At 28.1% G+C, this 26,941-nt stretch overlaps 1 protein-coding gene across 2 annotated transcripts; it reads left to right on the forward strand.

Moving 5' to 3' along the window:
- The first annotated feature begins 5,665 nt into the window (after positions 1-5,665).
- Positions 5,666-26,540, forward strand: LOC111675390 (protein late bloomer). Of its 2 annotated transcripts, none has more exons than XM_046954622.1 (6): positions 5,666-5,708; positions 6,129-6,226; positions 24,578-24,739; positions 24,825-25,004; positions 25,079-25,252; positions 25,522-26,540. In XM_046954622.1, the coding sequence occupies exons 2-6, from the start codon at positions 6,167-6,169 to the stop codon at positions 25,600-25,602; spliced, it is 657 nt and encodes a 218-aa protein (XP_046810578.1). In that variant the 5' UTR covers positions 5,666-5,708; positions 6,129-6,166; the 3' UTR covers positions 25,603-26,540. The 2 variants fall into 2 exon arrangements, with proteins under 2 accessions (XP_046810578.1, XP_023291924.1); XM_023436156.2 differs by lacking the exon at positions 5,666-5,708 and adding an exon at positions 5,716-5,939.
- The last annotated feature ends 401 nt before the right edge of the window (positions 26,541-26,941 follow it).

Consider the following 26,941-nt stretch of genomic DNA (forward strand, 5'->3'; position numbering starts at 1 on the left):
ACTAGCCTGTGGTAAAATCAGCACTTCCAAGGAGTAAATTCAATTTCTTTATCGTTTCCTTGGAAATTATTTTTTTGGTGGGAATTTATTATTAAATTAAGAAAGTTTGATCATGTTTGGATCAAACCGCGCAGTGGAGCAATAGTTTAGAACTAATATTTAATAATGATTTTTTAATGTTAATCTGCATTTTGGTACTTTTTTGCACCCCATGTTTCTTTTAAACCAAAGAACTTAACTTAACTTAACGAAAAAATAAAAATACGTATTTAGTACTTTTTGGATATTCTAACGCTTTAGGGGTGAAAAATGTACTTACTTTTGGTACTTTTTGCATAAAAATGTACTTTTTTGTACTTTTTGAAATTTCTATAATATTGATTATATAGAAATTTTGGATCGGATTAAGCGAAATCCTGTAAAAGGGGTATATTTTTTATTTCTTGGTTCTTCTTTTTGAAATATCTATAATATTGAACCTAGAAACATGAAATTTAGCATATATGGTCCGAATTAAGTGAGATCCGATAAATTTCTATAATTCTGAACCTAGAAACATGAAATTAAACATGTATGGCTCGGGTTAAGTGAGCACCTATAATAGGGGACTTTTTGGTACTTTTTCGTTCTTCAAAAAGTACTTTTTGAATTTTCTATAATATTGAACCTAAAAACATGTAATTAAGTATGTCTGACTACGATTAAGTGAGAAACCATAAAAGGGGACATTTTGGTACTTTTTTCCGCAAAAGGTAGTTTTTGAAATTTTTATAATATATAAGCTAGAAATTGAAATCAAGTATGAAGAGTCCGGATTAAATGAGAACATATAAATTGGACTTTTTGGTACTTTATCGATTTCTAAAGGGTACTTCTTGAAATTTCTATAATACTGAACCTAGAAACATGTAATTAAGTATGAATGACCCGGATAAAGTGAGAACCCATACATGAAGTTAAGCATGTATGTCCCGGATTAAGTGAGAACCTATAGAAGGGGACTTTTTGGTACTTTATTGTTCTTCAAAAGGTACTCTTTGAATTTTTTAAAATATCGGTAGTACAACATTAAGAAATAAAGAGGTTACCACAATTTTACAATACCTGTAAAACGGCTCGCTAACAAGGTAGCGGGTTATAAGCTGGTGAGTTTAATATAATTTATAAGGATGGCAACATGAAGTCGAAGTGCTTTACGTAAGTACTAACGTTTGGCCCTAACTCACGGTGGTACTTTTACAACCACTGGATGAATTAAAAATAAACAGCTCACCCCTTTGTGTATCTTACCCGCAGTTTGCATGGATGGACTACCAAGGGACATAATTGGTAGTCTAAAATATAGGACATATTAATTGACAAGACTTTATTTCAGAGGTCACAAAGACCCAGTGTGATACACTCAACCATGTAGGAAAATCGCTAAAAATTAAAAAAGGGCAGTGAGACCTTACACCACGCCAATCCGTCCCTTCTTGCTAGACCATAGTCTAATACATCGTTACAACATCACTCAATCCATCAAAACCATCAGTTAATCCATTCTCTGTATAGAATCAGATAAGACACCAGAAAACTCCACCTCATATACTCAATCTTTGCATTATCAGCTCAAATCCAACATTTTATTAATCCACAGTAATGCTCTATATTTTGTACTGCTCCAGCATCTAGGAACGATAACAGAAATGTATCCTAAAAATAATATTTCACCGTGTATCAGTCTTTTAAACAACACAATCTTCCCACGATGGGTTTAAACCACAGCCACTATGTGGATACCGAACCTCAACCAACTGACCGGCCAGGACATAGTCCTGGGGGTACTGATAGCACCTCTTTACCCCGGAATTGAAATACACCATGATGTTACACTCATCATGGAAACATGCCCCGGGGGGATATGGATGGCAACAGTTTTATATGATTTTATGTGAAACCGCGACCTCTATTACTGTTCTGCCCATTTTAGTTTCAAATGTTTATATAGATATATGAAAAATTTAAATGAGATACTAGTCCCCCCATTTGTTTGTTAACATGTTTATAGAGATGTCAATGTTGTCAGTCAAAATTTTAGGACCATTGGTTAAATGATGGGTAGATTTTAATTGTATCCAACTATATGTAAATGTGATTGTGCAAAAAATATTGCAACATAATATGAATGTATGTATGTATGTTAGATTGTACTAAAATCACAATTTGGATTGTTTTTAATGACAAATTCCACCGTTGATAGCGTTATATATTTTTAATATATTTATTTGCAATACAATAAGTATTGTGTTAACAATAAATAATTAGTTTATTTTGTTTTAAGATATCGGTCGATAATTTGTTTTGGAGTACTTGTAAAATAAAGTGCTAATATTTTTATTAATAATTATTTTTTTGTTTTCTACAATTTTAAAACTAGAAGTGTGTATTTTTTTAAATTTTGATATGCATTTGACTTAACATTCTATTTGATCAAATAATTGGTATGGTGGAAGCTCTTACCGTTACGTAACAGTGAATAGGTTAGATTAACCTTATTCCCATTATTTCGCTACGGTATTTTAGCGGGAAAGCTAGTTGCACTCATTTCGGTAATTTTACTTTAGTTTTTGAAATTTGTTTAACAAAGTTAACATTTTCAAATTGAAATTGATTCAAATATGTAGTAAGTTTAATGCTTTTTATTATTATTATTTTAAAAGAATATTATTAAAAACACGTATGAATTTTAAATAATAAAGTATTTAGTTTGTTCTTCAACTGTATTGTGTAATATTTTAACGTATTATTGACAAAGAAAAGATATTTTCTACAATATGGCTCATAAGAGAGTAAATATGGGCCTATCCTTATAAATTTAGGTAGAGGAATTCACTTCTACCTTAAAGTTATTTATATAAATTTTAATCGTTGTATTAGAAATTATAAGTGAATTTTGACCTTTAAGAAATTTTCTGAATGGGAGTTTGTATGGGAGCTAGGGTCAAATGAGGCCCGATCACTATAAAAATTAGATGTGTCATTTATCGTTCTATAAAACTATGTTTTGCAGATTTTTGTTGACATAATAGAACATTTAACGTTATTATGAGCCTAAAAATCCTATTCGGGCTAGGCGAAATTATGGACCGATTTAAACCATTTTCAATAGCGTTCGTCCTTGAATCAAGAAAAGAGTATGTGGCAAATTTTATCAAATTATCTTGAAAATTGCGTGTGCACAAGGTTTACACACATACAGACGGACATAGCTAAATCGACTCAGAAAGTGATTCTGAGCCGATTTTGGGTCTAGAAACAATATTTTTGGGTGTTACAAACATCAGCACAAACGCATAATACCCTCCCCACTATAGTGATGTAGAGTATAATTATAATTTTGAGTACAAAAAGGTGGAGAGGCAAACATTGCAGGCGATACATCAAAAAAACCATGAAAACACTCCATGATATAGAAAAGGGCTATAGCAAACTTTTGAAATAATAAAGTAATAGAAGGTGCTCTAAAATATAAGTTTAAACTAAAAACATCGAGAAAATAAAGAATTATATACATCTTTTTTTAAGCGAAAAAATTGACTCATGCAGAGGATGACACTTTTGTGTGCTCTGTGTAACCTTAAATAAGTTATAATATAAATATAACTTAGATGTTGCCAGCTTAATTGTATGATTTATGAAAGATCCTGAAAGAAAAATTAACATCTTTCAAAAACATTTGAAATCTCCCCTTGCGCAGGAATTGAAATATTTTGTGGTCTGATGTAAAAAAGTCTATTTATTATAATCCGTATAGCTGTGCGAAGACGTTCTAACACTGGGTTTTTATGAAGATCATTGAACATGGTGGCGGATACGTAATGGTATGGGGTTATTTTTTCTTCTTTGGAACATGATCTCTATTTCGGATTGAGGGAAGATAGTACTGTAAATATCCAATAATTATAATTGATTATGCTATGCTGAATTACAAATAGCACTTTTCAAGGAGATTCCTACTATTATGTCTTCAAAAACTCATTTTTTTACATGACTCCATATTTCTTGCTCCAAAAAGAGGTGTTATTTCTTTTTTTATTGATATTTTCTAGTTTAAACTTATGTATTTCTACAATTTATACTATTTTTTGAACCAAAGAATTATTTTTACAATTTGCCTATAGCTCCTACTTTGAACATGGCGTATTTTTATAATTTTTCTGCGGCCTCGCCTGCTTCTTTTTAGACTCCAAATTATATAGATTAATTTAAAATTTCATTAAAATTACCAATAGCGTAGCGTAAACTATTGCAAAAATAATGGTATTATATTCATAACAGATTCAGTTAGTTTTTCCAACTCAATTTTTCATTAAAGTGATTTGAAGTAAAAAGAAACTTCGAAAAAAGAGGTGGCCCTATTTTTCGGAACCTCACTGTATATCTTGTATAGACATATATTATAAATGGATCCAATTTGTGTTAAAAAAGCTCATTTATTCGACACTTTAAAAATTCCTTTTAATAAACAAATAATATTTTAACCCATTAAATGTTCAAATTTTCAAAAGGTACCAAATTTGTATTCTTTAATTATTAATAGATAAAAAATATAATTTCAATTTTATTTCTATGTTTAATGGTTCAAAAGATACAGATATTACAAAAAAATGTACTAATATATCATTTTACGCCTTTTTCCCCCAAAAAAGTGTTAAATTTCAAAAAAGTACCAGACGACTAACATATCAAACATATGACTATATAATATTCTTTTTTGATGTCTACATTCGTTGAGAAGTTATGATTCGTAGAAATAAATATGATTATGTACATACTTCTTATAATTTAATATTAAATTTTATTTAATCAATGTGTTTCGCTACCCTTAAAATACATAATTCAAAAACCCCTTTACAATTTAATATTTAGTATTAAATTCATATGGAAGGTGCAACGCCCGCTTTTACAGTTCATCTATTTTTCTACATGTTCATATATATTCTAATGTTACTCGTGATACATTTAAGGATTTCCGCCCTAACGGTTATCCGCCAATGTGTAATTGAAATAAAATGCTACACGTTTAATAATTTTTACGTCAGTATTTGGAATATTTTATGGTATACGGGGCGGCGGATGTTTAAACAAATGCCGCGAAAATCCCGAATTAACACAAATTTAGAAAAAAAGTAATTTTCTTTAATATTTTTTAACAACTTTTCAAACGATATTTCATTTTAATTTGTGTTATTATATTGATTTTTCCAAATTTTACAAATGTATGTAATTAAACTACAGATCACAATTTTGAATATAATTCGATTTGGCTCCTGCAGTTCAATATAAACGGGTTTTGACTTTTTGTACTAGAAAAGTACCAAAACACGTAATTACCCGTTTTACATTACAAAAAGTTAATTTTCTTTAGTTTTGGCAACACTGCTTTAAACAATATATGTTAGTCAAAAGTTTGTTTCCGGCCTTTTGAAAAAGCTTTATCTGAGTGTTGCCATTAACAAGTAAATTTATTTATTTATTTAAAAGCTTTACGTTATTAAACTTCTGATAAGTTTATGTACCATTCCATTGTGTTCCCAAACAGTAACGAGCTTGTTTTAACGCAAAACTAAATCGCCACAAGAAAATCAAAACAAATACAAACGATTAACTTTTTTTTAGTTTATTTGCATGCGGCGAACGTTACGGTTAAAAATTAAGAAAGAAGAGTAAGAAAAATTAAATAAACATTTAGGAAAATACAACTAAGTAAAAACAATAAAAAACGGCAAAACGAAAAAGAAACAAATTGACGGTTGAGATTATTTTTAAAATTTTCTTAAACAAAACGACAAAAAACACGCACAGTTCAACAATAAACTCGGCATTTTCAAAGTGTGTGGCGCGTAAAAAATAATAAAACTCAAAGTCGAAAAAAATAAAGAAAATCAAGAAAATAGGTGAAAAAATCAAATATATCTTGTATATAACAAAACAATAGCAAAAAGAAAATTTGCCATAAAATTTATAATTTTCACACATTAAATGAAAACTAAAAGTATTTTAATTTTTCTTTCAATAATTATAAATTTTGTGTAAAAATTTTGTGTAAAAATTGTGTTAAAAACAAAAATTTATTTATATTACAGTAAATTTTCATCAATAAAACAACAACAATAGAAATAACATGGCTTGTTCAACGAAAACATTAAAAGTTTTTGCACTTCTATGGGATTTTCTTTATACAGTAAGTATCTAGAGGTGTACGAAGTATCTGATAGATGTAAGAGATGCATAGTAATTAAAAATATCTTAATATAGTAATGAATTTAAATATTTTTAAAATTTTATTTTTAATTCTGACATCTGTAGTCCTCTGATGTGTTCATCGTTATATTTACAGTTTCATAATTTTTATAAATATTCTGTTTTGCTGTAAATGTACTTTTTTGAAAACTATTAACATAGAGTGCTTTGTAAATAGAGATACAATATTTCAGAGATACCCTACCATACTCTAAGATATAGGTTATACTCATAATTTCAATATAGAAAAGGTTTTTGATAAGAATTCCAGCCTCAGGGGACAGGGACAATTTCTTTCACTTTATTGTTATTACGTATTTTGCAAAATTATTCAAGGCCTCTTAAATTCACCCACTTAAGCTCACGCAAAAAAAAAACTGTTCTCTACTTTCAGCTTTTATTTTTATTTAAATAGAATCAAATGTAGGCCATATTATCGAATCAATGGCAACTAGACATGTCTAAAACCAGAAAAATTCAAGTGTTTTGAATTGACACATTAGTGACGTAAAATGGAGTTTATTTGTTAATTTTTTATAATATTTTTTTTTAAAGAAACAGGAAAACGTAACAGTTTTTTTATGAATTAAATTTAATACCTTGACTTTATCGTTTTAAGACGTTCGTAGGTGTCTTAATTATGTTTTTAAAAGTGTGAGTTTTGTTTAAATGGTTTTAATCAAAACAAGAGAATTTAAAATATATTTAAAAACATTAGATAATTTCCAATTCTATTTCAATGTTATGCATTTCCTATTAGACCAAATTCGGACACTTGTTGCATTGTGGGTTTAATTTCAAAATAAAGATACATATTTAGAATTCGGATATGCTCCACAGCAGTGATTCAGAGACCACTTCTCACAATATTTTTAAGTGATTATTAACTTTATTTATAACGAATTTGACCACAATAAAATTTAAATGAAATTTTATTTTATATTTGAAAAGAGGAAATTTTGTGGGTCTGATTTAATTTCAGAACAAACTATATTAAATTTAATATGTATTTACCCAGCAGAAACTTACATACTTACCGAGGGTGTTTGGAAAGTACTTTCTATGATGGCGTACTATTTCGAGCGAAAAGCCCATTGTACAATGTATAAGTATATTTTGGATAGTTTTTTATTTTAATCCAAACACGATCTAGCTATGTCCATCTGTCCACAGTTGTTTACGAAAGGCCAGCTAAAACGATAAAATTTAAAATTCACAAACATTTATTAATGTAAGGTATTGAAAATGGTCCAGGACCAGGACCAAACTCATAAGAATCAACCTCCACCATCTTTATTTTTTGTCATTTTGTTGACATAGATATATAGTCCGAAAGGGGGAGTTAGCTAAAATATAAAAAGGTTTTTCTCAAATATTTTCAATTAATTCAGACACAAACAAATTTTCATAGAATTATAATTTCTCAGAAAAATTTCATTAGGTTCGGCCCATGCCATAAAATAAAGTCTTCTTTAGAAATTTATTTTAACGCTTATAACTGGCTTTAAATACAAGTATAGCGATGAAATTCAATAAAAACATGTGTTAAACTGTTAAAATCTCTGTCTAAAATTTACTAAAGACCGGACCATAATTGTCCTTACCCGCATTTAAGTTATGTGACTTCCAATATAGTTTGAAATTCAACATGTTTTAAAGAAATTTAAATCTATATGTCACATTTATGGCTTTCGGTAGGTTAGCGCTTATTGTTTTTGTCTCGTAGAGCGTTGGATTCCCACCTGAAGCTCTGGTATAGGAGCGCACAACAGGTCCGGTAGAGACCTAGGTAAATTTCTTCGAATTTGATGTATATACATCCCTCTTTCAAATTTACTAACAAAGTAATATGTCATCCTTTCAAAGGAAATCAATTTCTACTCAATAAATCATTTAATTGGTATTTTTGACAAAAAATGTTTGTTTTTTAATATTAATTCTGTAGGGTACATGACTCCATGACAAATTCAAAAGCAATATTTTGATAGGTAACATGCAAACGCTATTTTTTCAGGTTCTTTGAAGGGTATTCAAGAAGTCGCATCAGACCAAATTTATTAACATATGTTACTAACAAATTCAATATTAGGAAAATTGCAATTGTTTGTTAAATATTTTTTTTCTGAACAAAATCAACGATATCAATACAAAATATTGTGTATATTTTAAGTATTTGTTTATTTGCCAACAACAACAAAAACACTGTAATAGCAGCAATATCAGCTGCAACGGCAACAGCGAATAAACAACTTGTTTTATTAACCTTCTTGCCAATGAGGTCTAGAAATAAGTATGGATGTACATATCGATGTATATTCTTTGATATATTTGGAGAAGCGAAAGGTGCATTTTTCTTTTTTACTGTTTGTCCTAAACGTTTGATTTACAATTGAAATTTTGTGTTTGATTGCATGTAAAATATCTAAGCATTTGCCCCATGGTATTTGATAGTAAATAGTTGTAGTATAGAGTCATACCAAATTGAAATTAAACATTTTACATAGTATCTACTCGTAAATATTTCTGTACAATATACATACAAATATACGATTTATGTCATTCACATTTTACTTTAATACAATACTTAATAGTTTACATACACATACATACTAATTGGGTTATTTTTTTAATTTCTTGAGGCATTTGTTTCAAATGATGAAAAAGAAAATTTCAATATTATTTGAATTAGTTTACTTGTGACATTTGTTAAAAATTATTTAAATTTAAAAGTTCAATGTAACTTTAAAGGGCTTTTGGGCTAATGTTTGTAACGCACAAACATATTAATCGATCCAGAATGATGTTCTGATAATGATGCAATTCTACATAGAAAAGTTGTTTTTAGCAAAAAAACTAAAAAAATACTTTTTGAAAAATGTATATTCATAGCTGGTGTAGGGTATTAATGGTTGGCCATGACCGACTATACTTTTCTACTTGTTTTGTATGCAATTTAAAAAGCACGTTATTCTGAATTATATTTAAACACTATCTGTGCAATTTTGTAAATCATGCTGTAAGCTTTTGATATGTTTTTTTTTATGAAAGATCGGAACATGGTAGTGGTTTATTCTGAAATACTTATGTATATTATATTTGTATATTCAAGATAATTTTCAACTGATTCTTCTTCATCTGGAAAACGTTGGCAGAATTGCGTCTAATTGTAGAATGATGTTTGTAACGCACAATAATATTGGTCCTATACCCACCTTAAAGTATACCAATCGGCTCAGAATCATTTAACTATGTCTGAAATGAAATTTGGTACATAATCTTCTATTGTCCCAGGGGCGAACCCTATTGAAAATGGTTAAGATCGGTCCATTATTTTACCTAGCCCCCATACAACTTAACCCCCGATGAGAGCTTGTAAACCTTGTAATCAAACTACAGGTCGCAATTTTGGAGATAATTCAATGAAATTTGGCACATGATCTTTTATGTTACTGTAGACAAATTATTACTATTGAAAATATTACCTAGGCCCCATAGAACTGTTGAATTTACTCGTATCTCGACAAAAAGCTGCAAAACCAAGTTCTATACTAGTCTTGATGACCCTGATGAACTTTATAATTATAGGGCCTCACTTGACCTCTAAAAATCCCCCATCAAAAATTTACTTAAATATCCACAGTTTTATTAAACAGTAAATAGCTTCAGTATATATGAGTCAAGGTACAATTCAACTTAAATGCTTTATTATGAAAACTAAATCAGATTTTATTCGTATACAGGTGAAGGGTATTATGTGGTCAGCCTCGCCGGACTATAACTTCTTAGTTGTTTAAAATTCAGTCCTTTTTGGGTGCAAGAGAGAAAAAACATTCTTTTTGGTATTTTTTTTAGCATATTAGAAAAACTTTTTCAATTTATTGGCGTATTCTTATAAGTTATATTATTTTGGAATTCTGGTACTAAGGCCACTATAGGAACGAAATCGGGCAAATTGTTTAGTACTTTTAGAAAGCACAATTTGAACACGTAATATTTTGTGAACTTAATCTTAACAAAAGTTTATTCCTAGTCGAAATAGGGAAATTGTACTTTTATTTATTAGAACTTTCCACAAAGCTAGAAATATACATTTTAACACACAGGTTCATTTTTAATTTATTTAGAGTTACTCTTTGAAATTCCTAAGTTAGGCACCGAAACACATAAATCACGGTTCTTATTAAATGAACATTTATAAAAGGGACATTTTTAGCACTTTTTTGTTCTTCAAATGTTACTTTTTGAATTTTCTATAATATTGAACATAGAAATATGATATTAAACCTAAATAAAAGGGAATCTACAAGAAGCATATTTTGGTATTTCAGTTTTTGTTCAAATTATACTTTTTAAGTATAGAAACTATAAACTACAGTACCAAAACATTTTGGTACTTTTTTATTTGTATTTAGATTGGGTAGCGAAGCACCCAGGGTATGCTAATGTCAATATATAATAAAATTTAAAATTAAAATACGCTTAGTGTAGGGTATTTCCTAAAAATGTTTATATCGAACATGTAATTTATTCACCTTGACAGGTCAAGTCTTTAAATATATTAAAAAAATAAGTTGCACAATCTTTTAAGAATATTTGCTACTACAAAGTAGACTAGTAGTTAGTTGTTTGTTTGTTTATTGTGTTATTTGTATTAAAATATATTTGATGTTTTCCATTTAAAATTGCCGCAAACATTCAACAAGTGGAAACAAGCAAGTCAAAGACATGTGAAAAGTAAACAATCAGACATTGAATGGACGGATGGATGGATGAACAGGCAACTGCTAAGACTTCTATATGTAGTTGTAGTGTAAAAAGTATAATAATATTTTTGGTTGGTTTCATTCAGCATAGTTTATGATGTGAGTTAAATTTAAAATTAAATGAATTTTTTGCTTATTTCTACACTATTCTTCATTTCTATAAAATTTGTTTCTACTAATGTAATTTTGAAGATTTTTCATAAAACGAAACATTTTTTATTTGAAAACATTGTGATTAGATTTGTCAGTTAATAAAATTTATGATGATGATTTTTTGTCTATGTATTTATTTTTTTCTGATGGTCTACCAGTTGTTGTTTCTAGTTTAAATGGGAAAATAATTACAACGTATTGATTAAGTTGTTGATGCTCTTATATATTAATAAAAAATATAAAGAAATTATTACATTGTTTAATATAAATTTTGTAATATATATTTTTTTGGTTTATATCTGCTTTTCGTTAAATATAAACATTTTTAAGACCTTAATTATACGAGGGAGTATTTTGAAAAATTAAGCTTCACAATTTAATTAAAACTTAATTAAAAATAATAAAGAAGTATCATTGAACGATCTCTTTATGATTTATAAATCTCTAACACGCATTTGATGAAATTCAATTTTAAAATATAATTATTTCTATTACATTGAACTTCCTATTTTAAATATTTTTTTAAAATTATGAAAAAATGCTAAACTGAGTTTTTTATTAATTACCAGATTTGTGTAATTTATCTTATATTATGCGATTTTCAGTTAGAACATTACTAACGTAAATAGGCTTATAAAATAAATAGTATGTAAATCTATTACTTTAAGTGAAACCGAAAATTTATAATGACATTCATGCAACTTAATTTGCATAAACGTTGCTCACTTGTTTTTAATAAAACTTAACAAAAATTGTCGATAAATTTAAACTATTTAAATATATTCTAGACGAATGTGTAAAGAACGTTTTGCAAAAAAAAAAAAAAAAAAAAAAACTAAATGTAATCTCTTTGACATTAACGTATCTATTTACTAATGTATACACGTAAAATTATACGTACAATCGTACGTATTTTTATGTCTAAATAAATGAATGATTGTCTAAAACTTTAACCCAGTTTTAATTTCTGTGTCAAGTCTGAATATTATCAGACTATGAATGAATATTTTACAAAAACAAATAAAAATATTAAAGTATATTTGAAATGAAAATCTTTAATACATAAATAATAAATTGAAACAAATAAAAAAGTAATAAAATATAGTGAAACCTATATATTAGACTCCATATGGATTAGGCGCGGAACAAGCTCAAACGTTTTGGGTGGGTATTTTTTTTATTTTTTACTTATTTTCTTTTTTAATAATTTTTATATTTTTTTATTAATCGGTTTGGGAGAGAAAAATTTCCGTTTTTCACTATTAGGTCTGTGGCTGATATATATCCTATGTTTTTAAATTAAATTTTTCTTTCGGTCCGAATTCGAAAACTGTTTTTCTATAGAATGTAGGGTAAAATTTGGACCAATTCTCATAAAATTCGGTATATAGGAGATCTTATAAAGTCTACAAAGAACTTTGTAGAGAGCTTAATTTAAAATTTGATTGTTCTATTGTCATTATTGTTCGTTATAGTAAATTTCTGGTGACGAATTCAACCGATCTTCAAAATATTTGATTGAGATGAAAGATTTCGGTTAACATAAAATTTGTTTATGTAAAATTTTATTAATATGACTGCATTAACTGCACACAATTTTGTAAAGAAATTTAGGTTAATGTCAAATTTCCTTAGTTAACCGGCATATTAATCTAAAGAAAAAGACAATTGTAAATTAAATAAAAAATTAACGAAAACTCAAATTTAAAACAAGACAAGTAAGAAATTATAGTCGGGCGAGGCCGACCATATAATACCCTACACCTTTTTCAAAAATATAATGTGATTTAGTTGCCATAATAAAGCATTTAAGTTGAATTGTACCTTGTCCCAGATATACATACTTAAGCCGTTTATTGAAATTGTAGACATTTAATTGAAATTTTGATGGGGGCTTTTCATAGGGGCTAGGGTCATATTACTATGGAATTCGTGAGAGTTATCAAGTCTAGTATAGAACTTGGTTTTTGCAGCTTTTTGTCGAGATGTGAGTATATTAAACATAATTATGAACTTAAAAGCCTTATTCGGCGGGTTCAGTTGTATGAGGACTAGGTAATAATGGACTGATGTAAACCATTTTCAAGAGGCTTCGTCTACGGTATCATAGACGATAATGTGCCAAATTTCATTGAATTATCTCCAAAATTGCGACCTATAGTTTGATTACAAGGTTTACAGCCCTATTGGGGGTTTCAGTTGTATAGGGGCAAGGTGAAATGGACGGATCTTAACCATTTCCAGTAGGCTTCGTTTCCGGCACAAAAGAAGATCATGTACGAAATTTCATTGAATTATCTTCAAAATTGCGACCTGCAGTTTGATAACAAGGTTTACATGGACGGACAGACAGACAGATAGACGTACATAGATAAATCGACTCAGATAATGATTCTGAGCCGTTTGGTATACTTTAAGGAGGGTATAGGACAAATATTATCGTGCGTTGCAAACATCAGCATAAACCCAATATACCCTCCTAAAATATAGTTTAGCTCTTTACTTCAAAACTGAGAAGATGGTAATTGGAAAACATCATAGACACTTTCTTAACGAATTAAGTTCTTAGAGCGATTATGTGATCACCAAATCGCAAGAAAACTGCCTTCTTTAATTTGGAAAGGTGTTGTTAAGTTACAAATATGTTTTAATGCAATCGGGTAATGTTTGGTTTAATTATAACCAAAAAAATATAATAATAATTAGTCTAAGGTGGATCAAAAGGTTAATCTAATTGTATGTAATCTTATTGTTAATGCAAATACTTGTAGGAGGAGAAGAAGAGAATTGTAATTATTTTAGTGATCTTTTGTGACGTCTAAATTCAGAATACTTTTGAAATTCTCATACTCTTCAACGTTTAACACACTAAAAATAATATTCGTTTGATATGTCGAATATTATTTTTAGTGCAAACCAAAATCAGCCCAAACCGCATTATACCCACTTCCCGCTCTGATAGCATAGGGATTTAAAACAAAAATATTAAATAATAAGATTATTAAATAATATGAAAGCAAAAACATTTGAAAACTATAATTAAATACAATTTTATGTTTACAATAATATTTATATTACTGATAAGATAACTATTTGCGTGTATAAAAAAAATGTGTGACGGTACGACGCACAATGATCATCAATCTATATAGAAAAAATAAACTGTTGCCAACGCACCATAATTAAGACCATATTTAGTATTTGAGTATTATTTGTCTTGAATATTATCAGTTCTCACAAAACAAAATCGTCATGAGATTTAAACATAAAAAAGTGTCAAATGATAGTGAAAAATTAAACAAATTATTTAAAGTTTTATATAAAATGTTTACTACAGATGCCATTGAGACAGACCTACCCAAACGTTTCCACTCATAGACGGGCTTTTGTCTTAAGTATGGGTAAATTTATAGTTAGAAGATAGTATTTTATGTGGGATCCACAATCATAAGCACTAACAATTATTCTTGATTGTAGATTGTTATATGATTTTGAAGGTTGTCTGTCTGTCTGCTTTAACTGCCTCTAGTAAATGTAAAAAAATGGATAAAGAGTTGGTGAGCAGCACATTTTATTGTCTCTTTTCCCATTAAAAGTTTTTAATTTTTTTAATATTAACATTTATTTATTTTTTTTTTAATTTATGTGTGTTCTGGAAATATTTACAAACAAATTTTATTAAAAAAAATATTCTAATTTAATAAATCACTTTTCCGTTTTCATTTACAATACCAATGTCGAATACTTATGTATTTACAATACCAGATATATTGAACTCTCTTTTAAACAGTTCTATTTTATTCAAATACGCAAAATATTTCCCTTTTCTACAATAAATATAAAAACCAAATTAATTTTCTATCTGTGCCGCCAAAAATGTTAAGGTTAAATGCATAATGAAAATAAATTATTATGTTTGTCCAAAAAATACATAAAATGGGGAACGGGAAAACACTTGAGACCAATAAATATCTTTTTGTGTAGTAATGTTTCTCTAGAAATTACAAAAACTTTATTTAAGAATGTTCTGGCTTTCCGTAAAAATGTGGCTTATCTGACAGTTTAAGGTAAAGCAAACTGATCGCAACTGATCTGAAATTGCCTGAAGATCTAGGTCATTAATTTCAGTTTGATTGTGGGTAGAATAGCATACTGAAAGGATGCTATTGCAGGCTATATTATATGGCCCGAAGATGTTCGCATAGCTAATCATGTACTCTTTATTAAATGCAAATCTCATTGAATCAGCTCTCTGCAAACTGTTACCGTAGGCAAAGTACGATTTTATATTTTTACAAGAAGATATAAACGGTCAGAATTTAGCACATCTTTGCTTCCGAAAACTTTCACCAAGCTACAACACTTTAGTATACATGATTTCCTTAAAAATGCTACTGGTGGGAATTCTCTCTAAATGAGGTCATTTTGGTAAATGAAATTGCGGATTGTATCGCAATATTAACCGAGTAATGGGCGATTGAAAAAACGAAACTTAGGTGGTCCACTATCAACATCGAAATTTCTAAATATTATTGATGAAGTAAAGGACCACTATCACCACTCAAATCGCATGGGTTAAGTAAATGCTACTGCGAAAGAAGTTTAACGAAGAAATTTATCTTCTGTATGATAGCCAGGAATGTTCCCAGACGTGATTAGTGATATCATGTCTAGTGCTTTTGTGCTACCCGATAATTTAGTCACAAACTGCGACCTAGGAGTAAACCCATACAAGACCCAAGTAAAACCATACAAAACAAAGAGCAAGCTTATAGAACAATGATAAATATTTAGGAATTATATTAGACTTCAAACTCAACATCATATCTTTGTGAGATCTAAGCTTAATGATATCCTAAGATTTTTCAATGCTACAGGCTGCATCTAATACTATGCAATATTATATCTGGCGAGTGGAGTGTTCCCTTCAAAACAGAGTCTCTTCGACTCTATTTGATTGTGCGCGCGCAATAAACTACCACGTTAACCAACCAAAGCAACCACGATCTGTAAGAGTGTAGACTAATATCAGTTATTTTATGGTCCGGACGTGTCTGAAAGATATGCAATAAAATTTCTTTAAAGCAGCAGTTGGCTCACTCGGGAATTATTAGATTCACAATATCGATCGCAGAATTACTAGTTGAAACTATCAGAATCTATTATAAACACAAGATTGTCCAAAATTAGTTTTTCAAGTTTATAATGTATGTGAAATTTCTTGACAAGATGTGTAAACATAACGCTTAAATATTTAAATTTCATAGCCTAAAAGTAAAAAAAAAACTGAAAAATTATTCTTGTAACAAGTTTTTAGGGGCATGAACCAGTTTCGGGTCTTACAGAAGAAAAACTAAATTAAAATATAATTTTTGAAAAATTAATAAATTTTGTAGATATTTTTAAATATTTAAGTTAAGTTTCATCTTTCCTCAAATTTGCTTATTCTAATGTCTTTTTTGTTTTCCCCTTATATTTACTATTTCCCTGGCTAATTTATATATTGTGAGTGAGTAAGCCGGCTAAAAAGATACACAATTAGTTAATACGTGTGTGTGTGTCAGTAGCAAAGAAAAGTTTTTATTTATTTAATATATTTTTCAATAGTGTCATTGAAAGTTATAGAAAATTTTCTAAAGACGAAAAAATAAACAATTCAAAAGCATGACATCAACACACTACAAAACTAATAATTTCCAAAAATATTTTCAAAAACTTTGATTTTTTTAAAACAAAAAAAAAATCATAATAATTTAAAAAAAATCAAAATTTTATGCATAAACATAACGTGGGTGCCTCTTGTTTAAACAGCGACACACAAACATTTTAAAAAAAGAACACGATTAAATATTTGAGCACCGGGGTACTGAGTCTTCGCCCCCCTATTCATATAAAACTGTCTAAATATATTTTGTTTAATGCTCCAAATAAACAAAAATACATTTTAAAATAATTAATACTTTTAATAAATATTTTATTGCCAATTTTTTGCCGTTTTTTTTCAATTTCAAGTTTAATTTATTGTTTAAGGAATTTTAAGTTATTTAAGTTTGTATTTTAAATTGGAAATTATAAAAATTTTGAAGAAATTGCCAATTTTTGTGTTAAAATATTTAAATAGTGGATAAATTCGTGTGGGATTTATTGCACTTATTTCCATTTTCTTTTGGTTTCCTTTTTTAAATAATGCATCTTTTAAATGTATTTATGCTTATTGTGCTTTAAATAAATTTAAATTTCAAGGCAATTTAAAATAACTTTTAAATATGTATTAGATTCTTTAGAAACCCATGTCTGAAACAGTCTAGATCACGAATGATCTTATTGACAAGAGTAATCACATAAGTAGGTGTGGTACCAATTCATGTTCGTGTCACAATTCTGCAGTGACTACAACACAAGTTATACGTTCTGTCAAAATTTTGTGTAGAAGAGTACTGATGACATTGTATAAATGCAATGTGTAATGAAACTATTGCATATAGAGAGAAAATACTGATGAAAAATTTGACAGTTTTTTGAAATGATTCAGAAAACAAGTCCCATTACATCAGGGATTTAATTTTACTTGTTTTTTATCAGACTCAAGGTGAATAAAAAGAACTCGTGTGAAGGACCCTTAAGTCTGTATATAACTTTTAATGATGTTCAATTAAGAAAGCACCACCTAACTTTTATGTCTTATGTGTCCTATTTGTCGATCATGTTTATCACAAAGAATATCACATTGGAAAACGATCTGTACCCATATCAGCTCAACAAGTTTTCGTCTTTGTTAAAGTGGTAGTTCATAGAACGCGAATTATTTATTTTATTATTCTTAGACCTACATATCTCACAAAGGTAAGATATGAATTAAATGTTAATAAAACTGTTTCTCTTAACTGCTAGAAAAGGTCATTCACAGAGAAGATGAAAACAGAGCAACTTCGATAATGTTCATTGAGCAGTGTCCAGTTTTTATTGATATAAACCTCTATATATCCGACCCACTTTGGTTTCAAATTTACCTTGTGCATTTCTCATTGAAGAAGGACCATAATAACTTGGCCATTTACTTTTGAACAAAAATTTTTAGAATACTGCTCTTGATAAAACCAGGGACCCAAACAAGGGTAATGTCATACAGGCGTTTTGTCCTTTTTGCATTGTCTAACTAATAGGGTAGTGGTAGTATAAGAGTTAAGCGAGAGAAGTACCGCTTGAATCTCGACAGAAATTCCTACGGTTGACATAACCGCAAATATTTCAGCTTGAAAGACACGACATTTGTTGGAAAGGAGGTGGAATATACTTATCCCAGCTTCTTCAGAAAAGTAGTCGTGTAGGGTATATATATATTGATATTTGTGATTAAAACTGTAGAAAAATATTAGCCAATTTATTATATTACAACATATGTATGTATGTACATACGATGTCCCTCTTAGGTTTATGTAAATTATTTGTTAAAAATAATCATAAGTATTTTGTCTTTACTTTGTATTCCCTGTGGAAATAGTCTTTATTTTGTATTAAATTTCTTGTAAACACATGTCTATGATTTGGGAATTAATAAGGTCGTTTTTTTATTAAGAAATAAACTCATTTACTTTTTATATTTTATCTTTATTATAATAAACATAATCTATATTAATAAACTTTATTTGAATATCACATACAAGTGTACATGAAGACATAAGGAACCTGATTAAGTTTTAAAGAAAGATATTTGTGGAATAGTTTTTAAAATATCTCTTAATTTTTAAATTAATAAACATATTATTTTGGATTGCCACTGGTTACAGAATTAATATGTGACTATTTGCCTTAACATGTTCGTGTCCTTGGAGGAAGTAATTTAATCCAATACCTTGATAATTAAAGTGATTACTTAGAATGACTTACATAAATTGTAATTAATATGTGTGAATAGTGATATAAATGTTGTTGATGGATACCCTACTTATATGAAAATATTAATATTTCATGACCTAATAAACAAAAGAATTTTTTAACAGGCAATAGTCCTTGGAAAACTGTTTTGTACTAAGAAGCAAATTGTCTTGTAATATTTTGAAATGAACTGTCGAACGCTTAAAATAATTGAATGTGTGAAAAATATATTTTAAGTGTGACTGACTGGCTGCCTTCAAAATGTCTTAAATATGAGTCATTTAAATGTATTTTTTTGTGTAAATTGTAGTAAAATAATAAATAAAAAACACACGCACATCTTTATAAGAATTTAGTAGAAAACGTACGCTAAAATTTATGTCAGACTTTGTTTTATTTTCATTTTTTTCGGGCATGTGCCATAGAACAGCGGATGTAGTTTAGGTTCGTCATTTCAACAGTAACACCTTATTTATTTTTTTTTTTTGAATTTTCATCTTTTGACATTTAATGGAGGCGAATTTACGTTTGATTAAAATATTCTAAGGTAAAATTATATAAATATTATTGGCGGTTCATTGGCGCCTAGACTGAAGATTATTTTGGCTTAAGTTGTTTTTTTTTTTATTTTAAAAATTGATTTCGGGATTTTTATTATTTTTTCAAATAAGTTAAAGAGTTTCTTATCGTGCTTTCAACCCCAATTTTTAAATAAATTCACTGTAATGTATTGATGGTGGGGAAGCTAGTTCCTATGCGCATTTCGCCGGTTGCTTAAGCCAGCTCATCAGGAAACCTTTCCCAATATTTTAGGAAAACTAGAAATGTCTTATAAAAGAATTATTTTAAACTCAATAAGAATTCAAAACGCATCTTTCACAAAACATTAAAGTTTTAACAAAACACCAACAATAACAGTGAGTTTATTTTTTCTTACATTCCTTTCTACACTTGGCTGGTTGTTTTCCAACTCTAAAGTTGTTTTTGTTTAAATATGTTTAAATATGTTTTTTAACCTTAAAATTACTATTTGAATATTAAGGCGCATATAGATAGTACTCATCAAAGGATAAATACTAATCTAAATATTTTAAAGAAAAAACATATACAATTAACCATTTTGATATACTAGGGATCAGACTATTCCCAAATCTACTCTCTCTTTTCCATAGAATGTAATGGATACATTGTTTCCAAAATACACAGTCGGAATACGTACCCTAATTCTAAATCGGACTGCTTCTGTAAATACTTTTCATTATATGGAGCCTCTCGTCTTTCTTTCTTTGGGATCACAGCATAAGCCGTATGGTATTCTCTAGCCCAAGCTTTTACTTCAGTTCAGGGATGTTAAAATTGGTAGATTTTACTTTTTTGATACTACTTAATGTTAAAAACTCCCAAGTATTATTTGATGCTTTCAGGCCACAATCTCAATATCTGATTATCGTTTAACCGATGCTTTAACTAAAAGTTCTGGAAAACAGGTAATAAAATAATAGAGTATTGGAATTCTCCTCAATATTATCAGACAAAATGTTAAAAAGTCAAAAATCGAGACTAAGTTAGGCGCTTCTAAAGGAATAATAAGCGTTGAATTCGATTCTGAGAAAACGCCATTTTGTCCCTTTTCGAGGCGTTATAACAATGCCAAGACAATATTATTTGTACAATGTTGTATGCTTAGGAAAGTATACTTTGATCACTGGGTTAAAAATTTTGGCCTGTGTTATTAGCGTTAAGTTGAATTTCTAAATTCTTCCTTGTACAGGGCCAAATATGGACTTCATTAACACCGAATTTATTAAAATAATACAAAGTTAAATTTTGTGTTAATATTTGTATGGGAGCTATTAGATACCATGCACCCATTTCCTGGGCAAGAAATTGTGTTGCTAATTTCATCAAAATATTTCTAAGATGTAAACATTAAAGGACGAACAAAGATTCACCATATTCACCATATATAATGATCTTTTTAACTCTGTTTAAAAAAGCATAAATATAAATGTGTTTTTAGAAAAAAAAAACTTTTATAAAGAAAATAAAATATTTTAGTACTCTAAGATCAAAAAAAGTACACTCTGAAATATTTTTTGATATGAAAACAAAATATTTCCATTCCTGCTTCAGTATTCATTGCGTTTAACTATTTTGTGTACGTCTATGTATTGCAAGAACGTTCGCTCTTTAATTGGCTATTATTACTGAAAGGCCTAATGCCTAGATGATGTAGAACTTACCTCTTGAAGAGTAGTCGGTTATACTAATTCGGTAATAAAAGTTGGTAATAAATTTAATTAAAGATGATTCTGGCTATCTGATACATAATTACATAACGTTTCCTATATCTTCGTCAATTCGCCTAAAAATAAGATCTAAATAATATAAAATGATCAGTCATTCTTTCATTTCTGTTCGAAAACTCCTTTTATGAATGAAGTAAAAGTCATTTAAAAACAATTTGATTAATACAAATAATGAAACGTATATCAAACACACACGCAGTTATTGAATGAATTTATGTAAATTATAATGAACAATAATATTATTGTTTATCATTTTGTTATTAATTAATGTATAATATACTATGCTTATAAAAAGTAAAACTGGTATTATTACCATGTTTGGTAACTTAATCGGTATGCATGTTGATGTTTTCAGTGAAACGACATGTCTAAATTCTAACTTTAAAAAATATATGAAATATTAAAAATGCTATATTCGCAAGGCGGTTTTTTATACTTTGCGCTGCACTCTTACTATTCGAATACTTAACGTAAAAAATGACATTAAATAGCAAGTATAGCGATTTAATCTTCTATTTATGTAAATTTAATAGATAAAGACTAGACTATAGACTAGACTTTAGTCTAGACTATAGACTAGACTTCAGTCTAATATATATACCAGACTATAGATTAGACATTATACTATAGACTAGACTATGGACTAGACTATAGACTAGACTATAGACTAGACTATAGACTAGACTATAGACTAGACTATAGACTAGACTATAGACTAGACTATAGACTAGACTATAGACTAGACTATAGACTAGACTACAGACTAGACTATAGACTACACTATAGACTACACTATAGACTACAGTATAGACTAGACTATAGACTAGACTATAGACTACACTATAGACTACACTATAGACTACAATATAGACTAGACTATAGACTACACTATAGACTACACTATAGACTACACTATAGATTACACTATAGACTAGACTATAGACTACACTATAGACTAGACTATAGACTACACTATAGAATAGACTATAGACTACCCTATACACAAGACTATAGACTAGAATTTTGATTATTTTGTAGACTAAACTAAACTAGAATGAAAATACTGTTTATAACGAAATATTGCATCTACACCTATCAATTTACAATAAATCAATTTTTGATTCGACTTAAACTTCAACGGATGATATCTCAGAAACTACAATTGATTTCTAAACAATTCTGAAAGTGTTTTGAAAAACTGGAATATATAAGTTTTTTAATATAAGCGAAGTGATCGAACAATAACGTTCTTATCAAGCATTAGATGAAGATAACTTCATGAAAAGAGAAGATTTTTTAAAAGCCAGATATGATGGAGAAATTGTAAGGTCAAATTCGGATTCAATGCGCCTCAATCGTTTACAAAATTATACCTTAGTCGCAGGGTAAAAAATACTTCTTGCCGTGTGTTATTATTCTTGCTTATGTACATTGCTATAATTTTTTTAATGTTTATATAAAAAATGTAATTTGTTTTTTGGTTGTTTGCTTACTATTGTCATATGTCAACGTATGATGAATGAATCGAAAATATTAACGCCATTGATCGATTAATATTCAAAATGTGATTGTTTGATTTTTCAATTAATTAAGACGAAACAAATTGATTTCCTTGAGTAAACCGCGACTATTTAATAACAATATTAACAAATATTAAATTGTATATATTTTTAATAATAATTTTAAAAGTGCGTTATTTATTTAAAGTATTTTTACATTGTATTAACATTTAGGGTAATTCTAACGAAACGTGATCAAAAATAAAATATTAAAAACATTAATAAAAAAATATTAAATGAAAAGTGTGAGCAATTTGTATGTTGGAATTTTAATTTAGTGGGGATTTGCATTGCGTCAGCATTTAAGTTGTACAAATTTTCACAAAAAAAATACGCACAAACATGTGTAATTAAAATGTATCTATGTCTTTATGGGTTTTCAAATTTGGTATTTTTAAATTTACGATTATAATTAGTTTTTTTCTTTTTTTAAATGGCGTAGTTTACCAAATTTGTAAAATTTTAATTATTGTGTAGTTATTTCCTTATTCAAAAATTATTTAAAAAATGTAATAAAAATTAAAATAAAAACAATTCCAATTACGAAATTTTTATAAAATTAATACTAATTTAAAAAGCTATCAGAGCTTCCGATGCCTATAGAAACACTACTAACTTTCCGACGAATATAGTAAGTTATTTGTGTTAAATTTTCTCTTGATAATGTATTATTGCACTGGGCAACAAATTTAAATCGAGAGACCAAAGAATAAAATAGAAAGGATTGAGCAGCGCTGAATAGGAACCTGACCTCAGGATTTCAATTTTATTTTATTTTATTTTCACCAAAATCTTGAAAGCGGCTCAATATTTTTAAGTCACGGGTTTAATTTTTTCTAATTTTGTCGGCCTGTGTTATATATGTTTATCCAAAATTAGAGATTTAGACAAGTTGTAAGAGTATAAGAATCATCTTCTTGGTGCATTTTTAGCTTCTGCGCAAAGCATATAAGGAGATGACACCCTTCCGTTGACATCAGATATTTTGCTAAACGACTTGGTCTTTACGTTTTGATCAGTTATTGTCTAGTGGAACTCAGCAAAAACTTAGTGACTAGCAATTGTAACCTCTTACCAAGTTTTTGCTGTGGAATTATCTTGACAAAAGTTCATTCAGTGTTTACAAGGAATGGCAAAGACGTTGGGTTTTATATATACAACATGACTAGGTAGATTATTTAATTCGTCCTGCTTTTCATCCTGCAGATATGTGCATGGTCAAGAACTCTCAAAATTTTATACGCTTTCAGTGGCTAAGCAAGTCTCGTAAAGGTTTAATACCCTTTTGTATTAAATTTCCAAAATTTCAAATAGTATTATTAACACAAAATATCTGAAATCAATAGATGTTTGTGGTAAATTGTATCTTCAAATATTTTATTATTTTCACCAGTTATAATTTGCTTATATACTGAAAATAATCCATGCTTAATTTTACCTAAAACATACATAAATATATTTCATACAATTTCATACATATTACGAAACAATTTCGTAACATGTACGAACATTTTTGTATATGTTAGGAATAGATTATTATGTATAGGTACATATGTATGTATCTGAAGCATTTTTCATATGCCTTTGATTTAATTTTATTAAAACATATATCATTTATTTTTTACCATTTCAGATCCTTTCTTTAGCCGTTGTTGGTATTGGAATTTATATATTATTTAAATTTGATTTTGATACCGCCGCTTATGTCATAATCGGTTTGGGTGTAATTGTTACTTTGTGCTCTGTTTTTGGAATATTGGGTGCGGTACGTGAAAGTAGTCGTCTGTCAAAATGTGTAAGTACTTATTACTGGCACGTAGTAAATTTTATTCAATTTATGGTAAATCTTAAAAATTATTAAAATTATTTCTCATATTTAGTTTGTAGCATTTGTAATTGTTTTGGCCATACTACATGTTTTGATCGTTGGCTTCTTTTGGATATTCCAAACATCATTATTGATCAATGTGGACAAAACATTCGACAAATTATGGAACAATCAAGTCGTGCCAATTAGACCAGGAAATAATACAGCACATATTGCTAGTTTGGAACGTTGGGTAAGTGTGTGAAGACGGTCGGATTTCTTTGAAGTTTTAAATATGATTTTATTTTGTCTATGTTCTTATTTTAGCTCGAGTGCTGTGGTAATGCTGGTTCCAGTGATTATGTTTTAGCTCCCCATAGTTGTTATAACAGTGAAACTGATAAACTTAATATGGATGGCTGCCGGCAAAAGTTCCTTGATTATATTGCCGATCGTTGGACCATCTTTAATATTTTCGCTCTTGTTTTAGTTGTAGTAGAGGTAAGAAAAATTGAGCAAACATCTAAATTAGTCATAAAACATACTACACCATTTCCAATTGTATTTAAGACATTTTAATAATATTGCAGAAACGTTTAATTCTCTTAGAAAATTAAAAAATTAAAATTTGTTTGAAAAATAAATTAAAAATAATTTATTTTGAAGAAGTGAATTCCGTTGGAAATGGCGTAGAAATTCGTATTTTTTTCTAGTATTTATGACGACATTTTTAATAAAATATGCGTATTTTTCTTTTTATTTATTTTTAGTTAATTTGTGCGGCATTTGCTTATGTTTTGGCCAATAGTATTGTAAATCGCTGGCGCCGTTCAAAATACTACACAAAATAAATTTTTAAAATCTTCTCTTCTTAACCTTAATCATCGTCAACAGCATGATGACCATCAATGTCTTTTGATGATTAAAATGTGTGTGTGATCGTGGGTTTAGTTTTTTTTAGCATTCTTGGGAATAAACAATTGAAAATTGTCCCAAATCTCGATAGTAGACCAAAGATGAATGATTTGAATTCCCGATTATTTTTTTTTAATTTTATTTTTTTTCTTATTAAACGATTTTCCTCATCGTATTTTTTATTCGGTTGCAGTAAATAAATATTTGATAAAAAAAGTTTCATTCTATTTGTTTTTACTAGTCTACCTCATATCTCAATCTCTAACATTTATTATTTTGCTCACAATTTTCTTCAATAATTCTAAATAAAAAAAAATTATTAAAAAAATGTGCCAAAACTATAAAACATACAATGTTTAGTTGAAGCAATAAATTATTATTTTGTTAAACAAATTGTTTCATTTCATTCACAAAAAATTAATTGTATCGATCAATGCAAATGTTGTTCATAGTTTTTTTTTAAGTAATGTTTATAATAATAGCGAATAGTTTTGAAATAAGTCATGCAAATAGTTTGTACTTTTAACACCTACAAATAATAAAAAGCTCAATTGTTTTTCATAATAAAAATTATAATTTATTAATAATTTTCAATATAAATATTTGAAGTAACTTATTAAATAATAATTATTAACATTTTTAAATTGTATGTATGTATTTACTATGTAGTTGCATAAAACTGTTAATTTTTAAGTTGAATGACGCTTAATTATACTTTTTAATGTTTGCTTTAGATTAATTATAATTAATATATTTAAAAGAAATATTTAAATATTATATAATATATATTAATGCATTTACAAAAGCATTAAGCTAAACGAACGATATAAATTTGCGAAAATTTATTAAATTTTAATTTACAAAAAATTAAAACTACAAAAAACACTATTTAGTAAATAAATTTTATAATCTTTAGACTAACAACATTTTTGTTTAATTTGATATTTTCTTTTTATTAACTATATTAAATCGTACAATAATAATTATATACATTACCAATCGATTCATTAAATACTAAATTTTGAGATTCTACAAATTTTAAATACAAATAAAAGAGTTATCGATAAACTCAATAACTACAGCTCCCAATGGGATGAAACTACAAATAGTATTAATTTAAGTAACTGAACATTTAAATAACTAACATTTAAGAAAGAGCTGCCGAACAAATTATTTTAAAATTAGAAGGGTATATAGATTGTTTTACAACCATAAATTTTTTTCTTAATTATTTATTTAATACAATTTTTGATAAAAGTACAATTAATATTATTT

The sequence above is a fragment of the Lucilia cuprina genome, chromosome 6 (genome assembly GCF_022045245.1).
Source record: "Lucilia cuprina isolate Lc7/37 chromosome 6, ASM2204524v1, whole genome shotgun sequence".
Classification (NCBI taxonomy): Eukaryota; Metazoa; Arthropoda; class Insecta; order Diptera; family Calliphoridae; genus Lucilia; species Lucilia cuprina.

Bases quoted from the DNA above. Each gene is read 5' to 3' on its own strand.
- LOC111675390 (XM_046954622.1), top strand. From the start codon at position 6,167: ATGGCTTGTTCAACGAAAACATTAAAAGTTTTTGCACTTCTATGGGAT. The intron at 6,227-24,577 runs GTAAGTATCTAG...TTACCATTTCAG, and splicing joins TATGGGATTTTCTTTATACA to ATCCTTTCTTTAGCCGTTGT. The intron at 25,005-25,078 runs GTAAGTGTGTGA...TTCTTATTTTAG, and splicing joins TTGCTAGTTTGGAACGTTGG to CTCGAGTGCTGTGGTAATGC.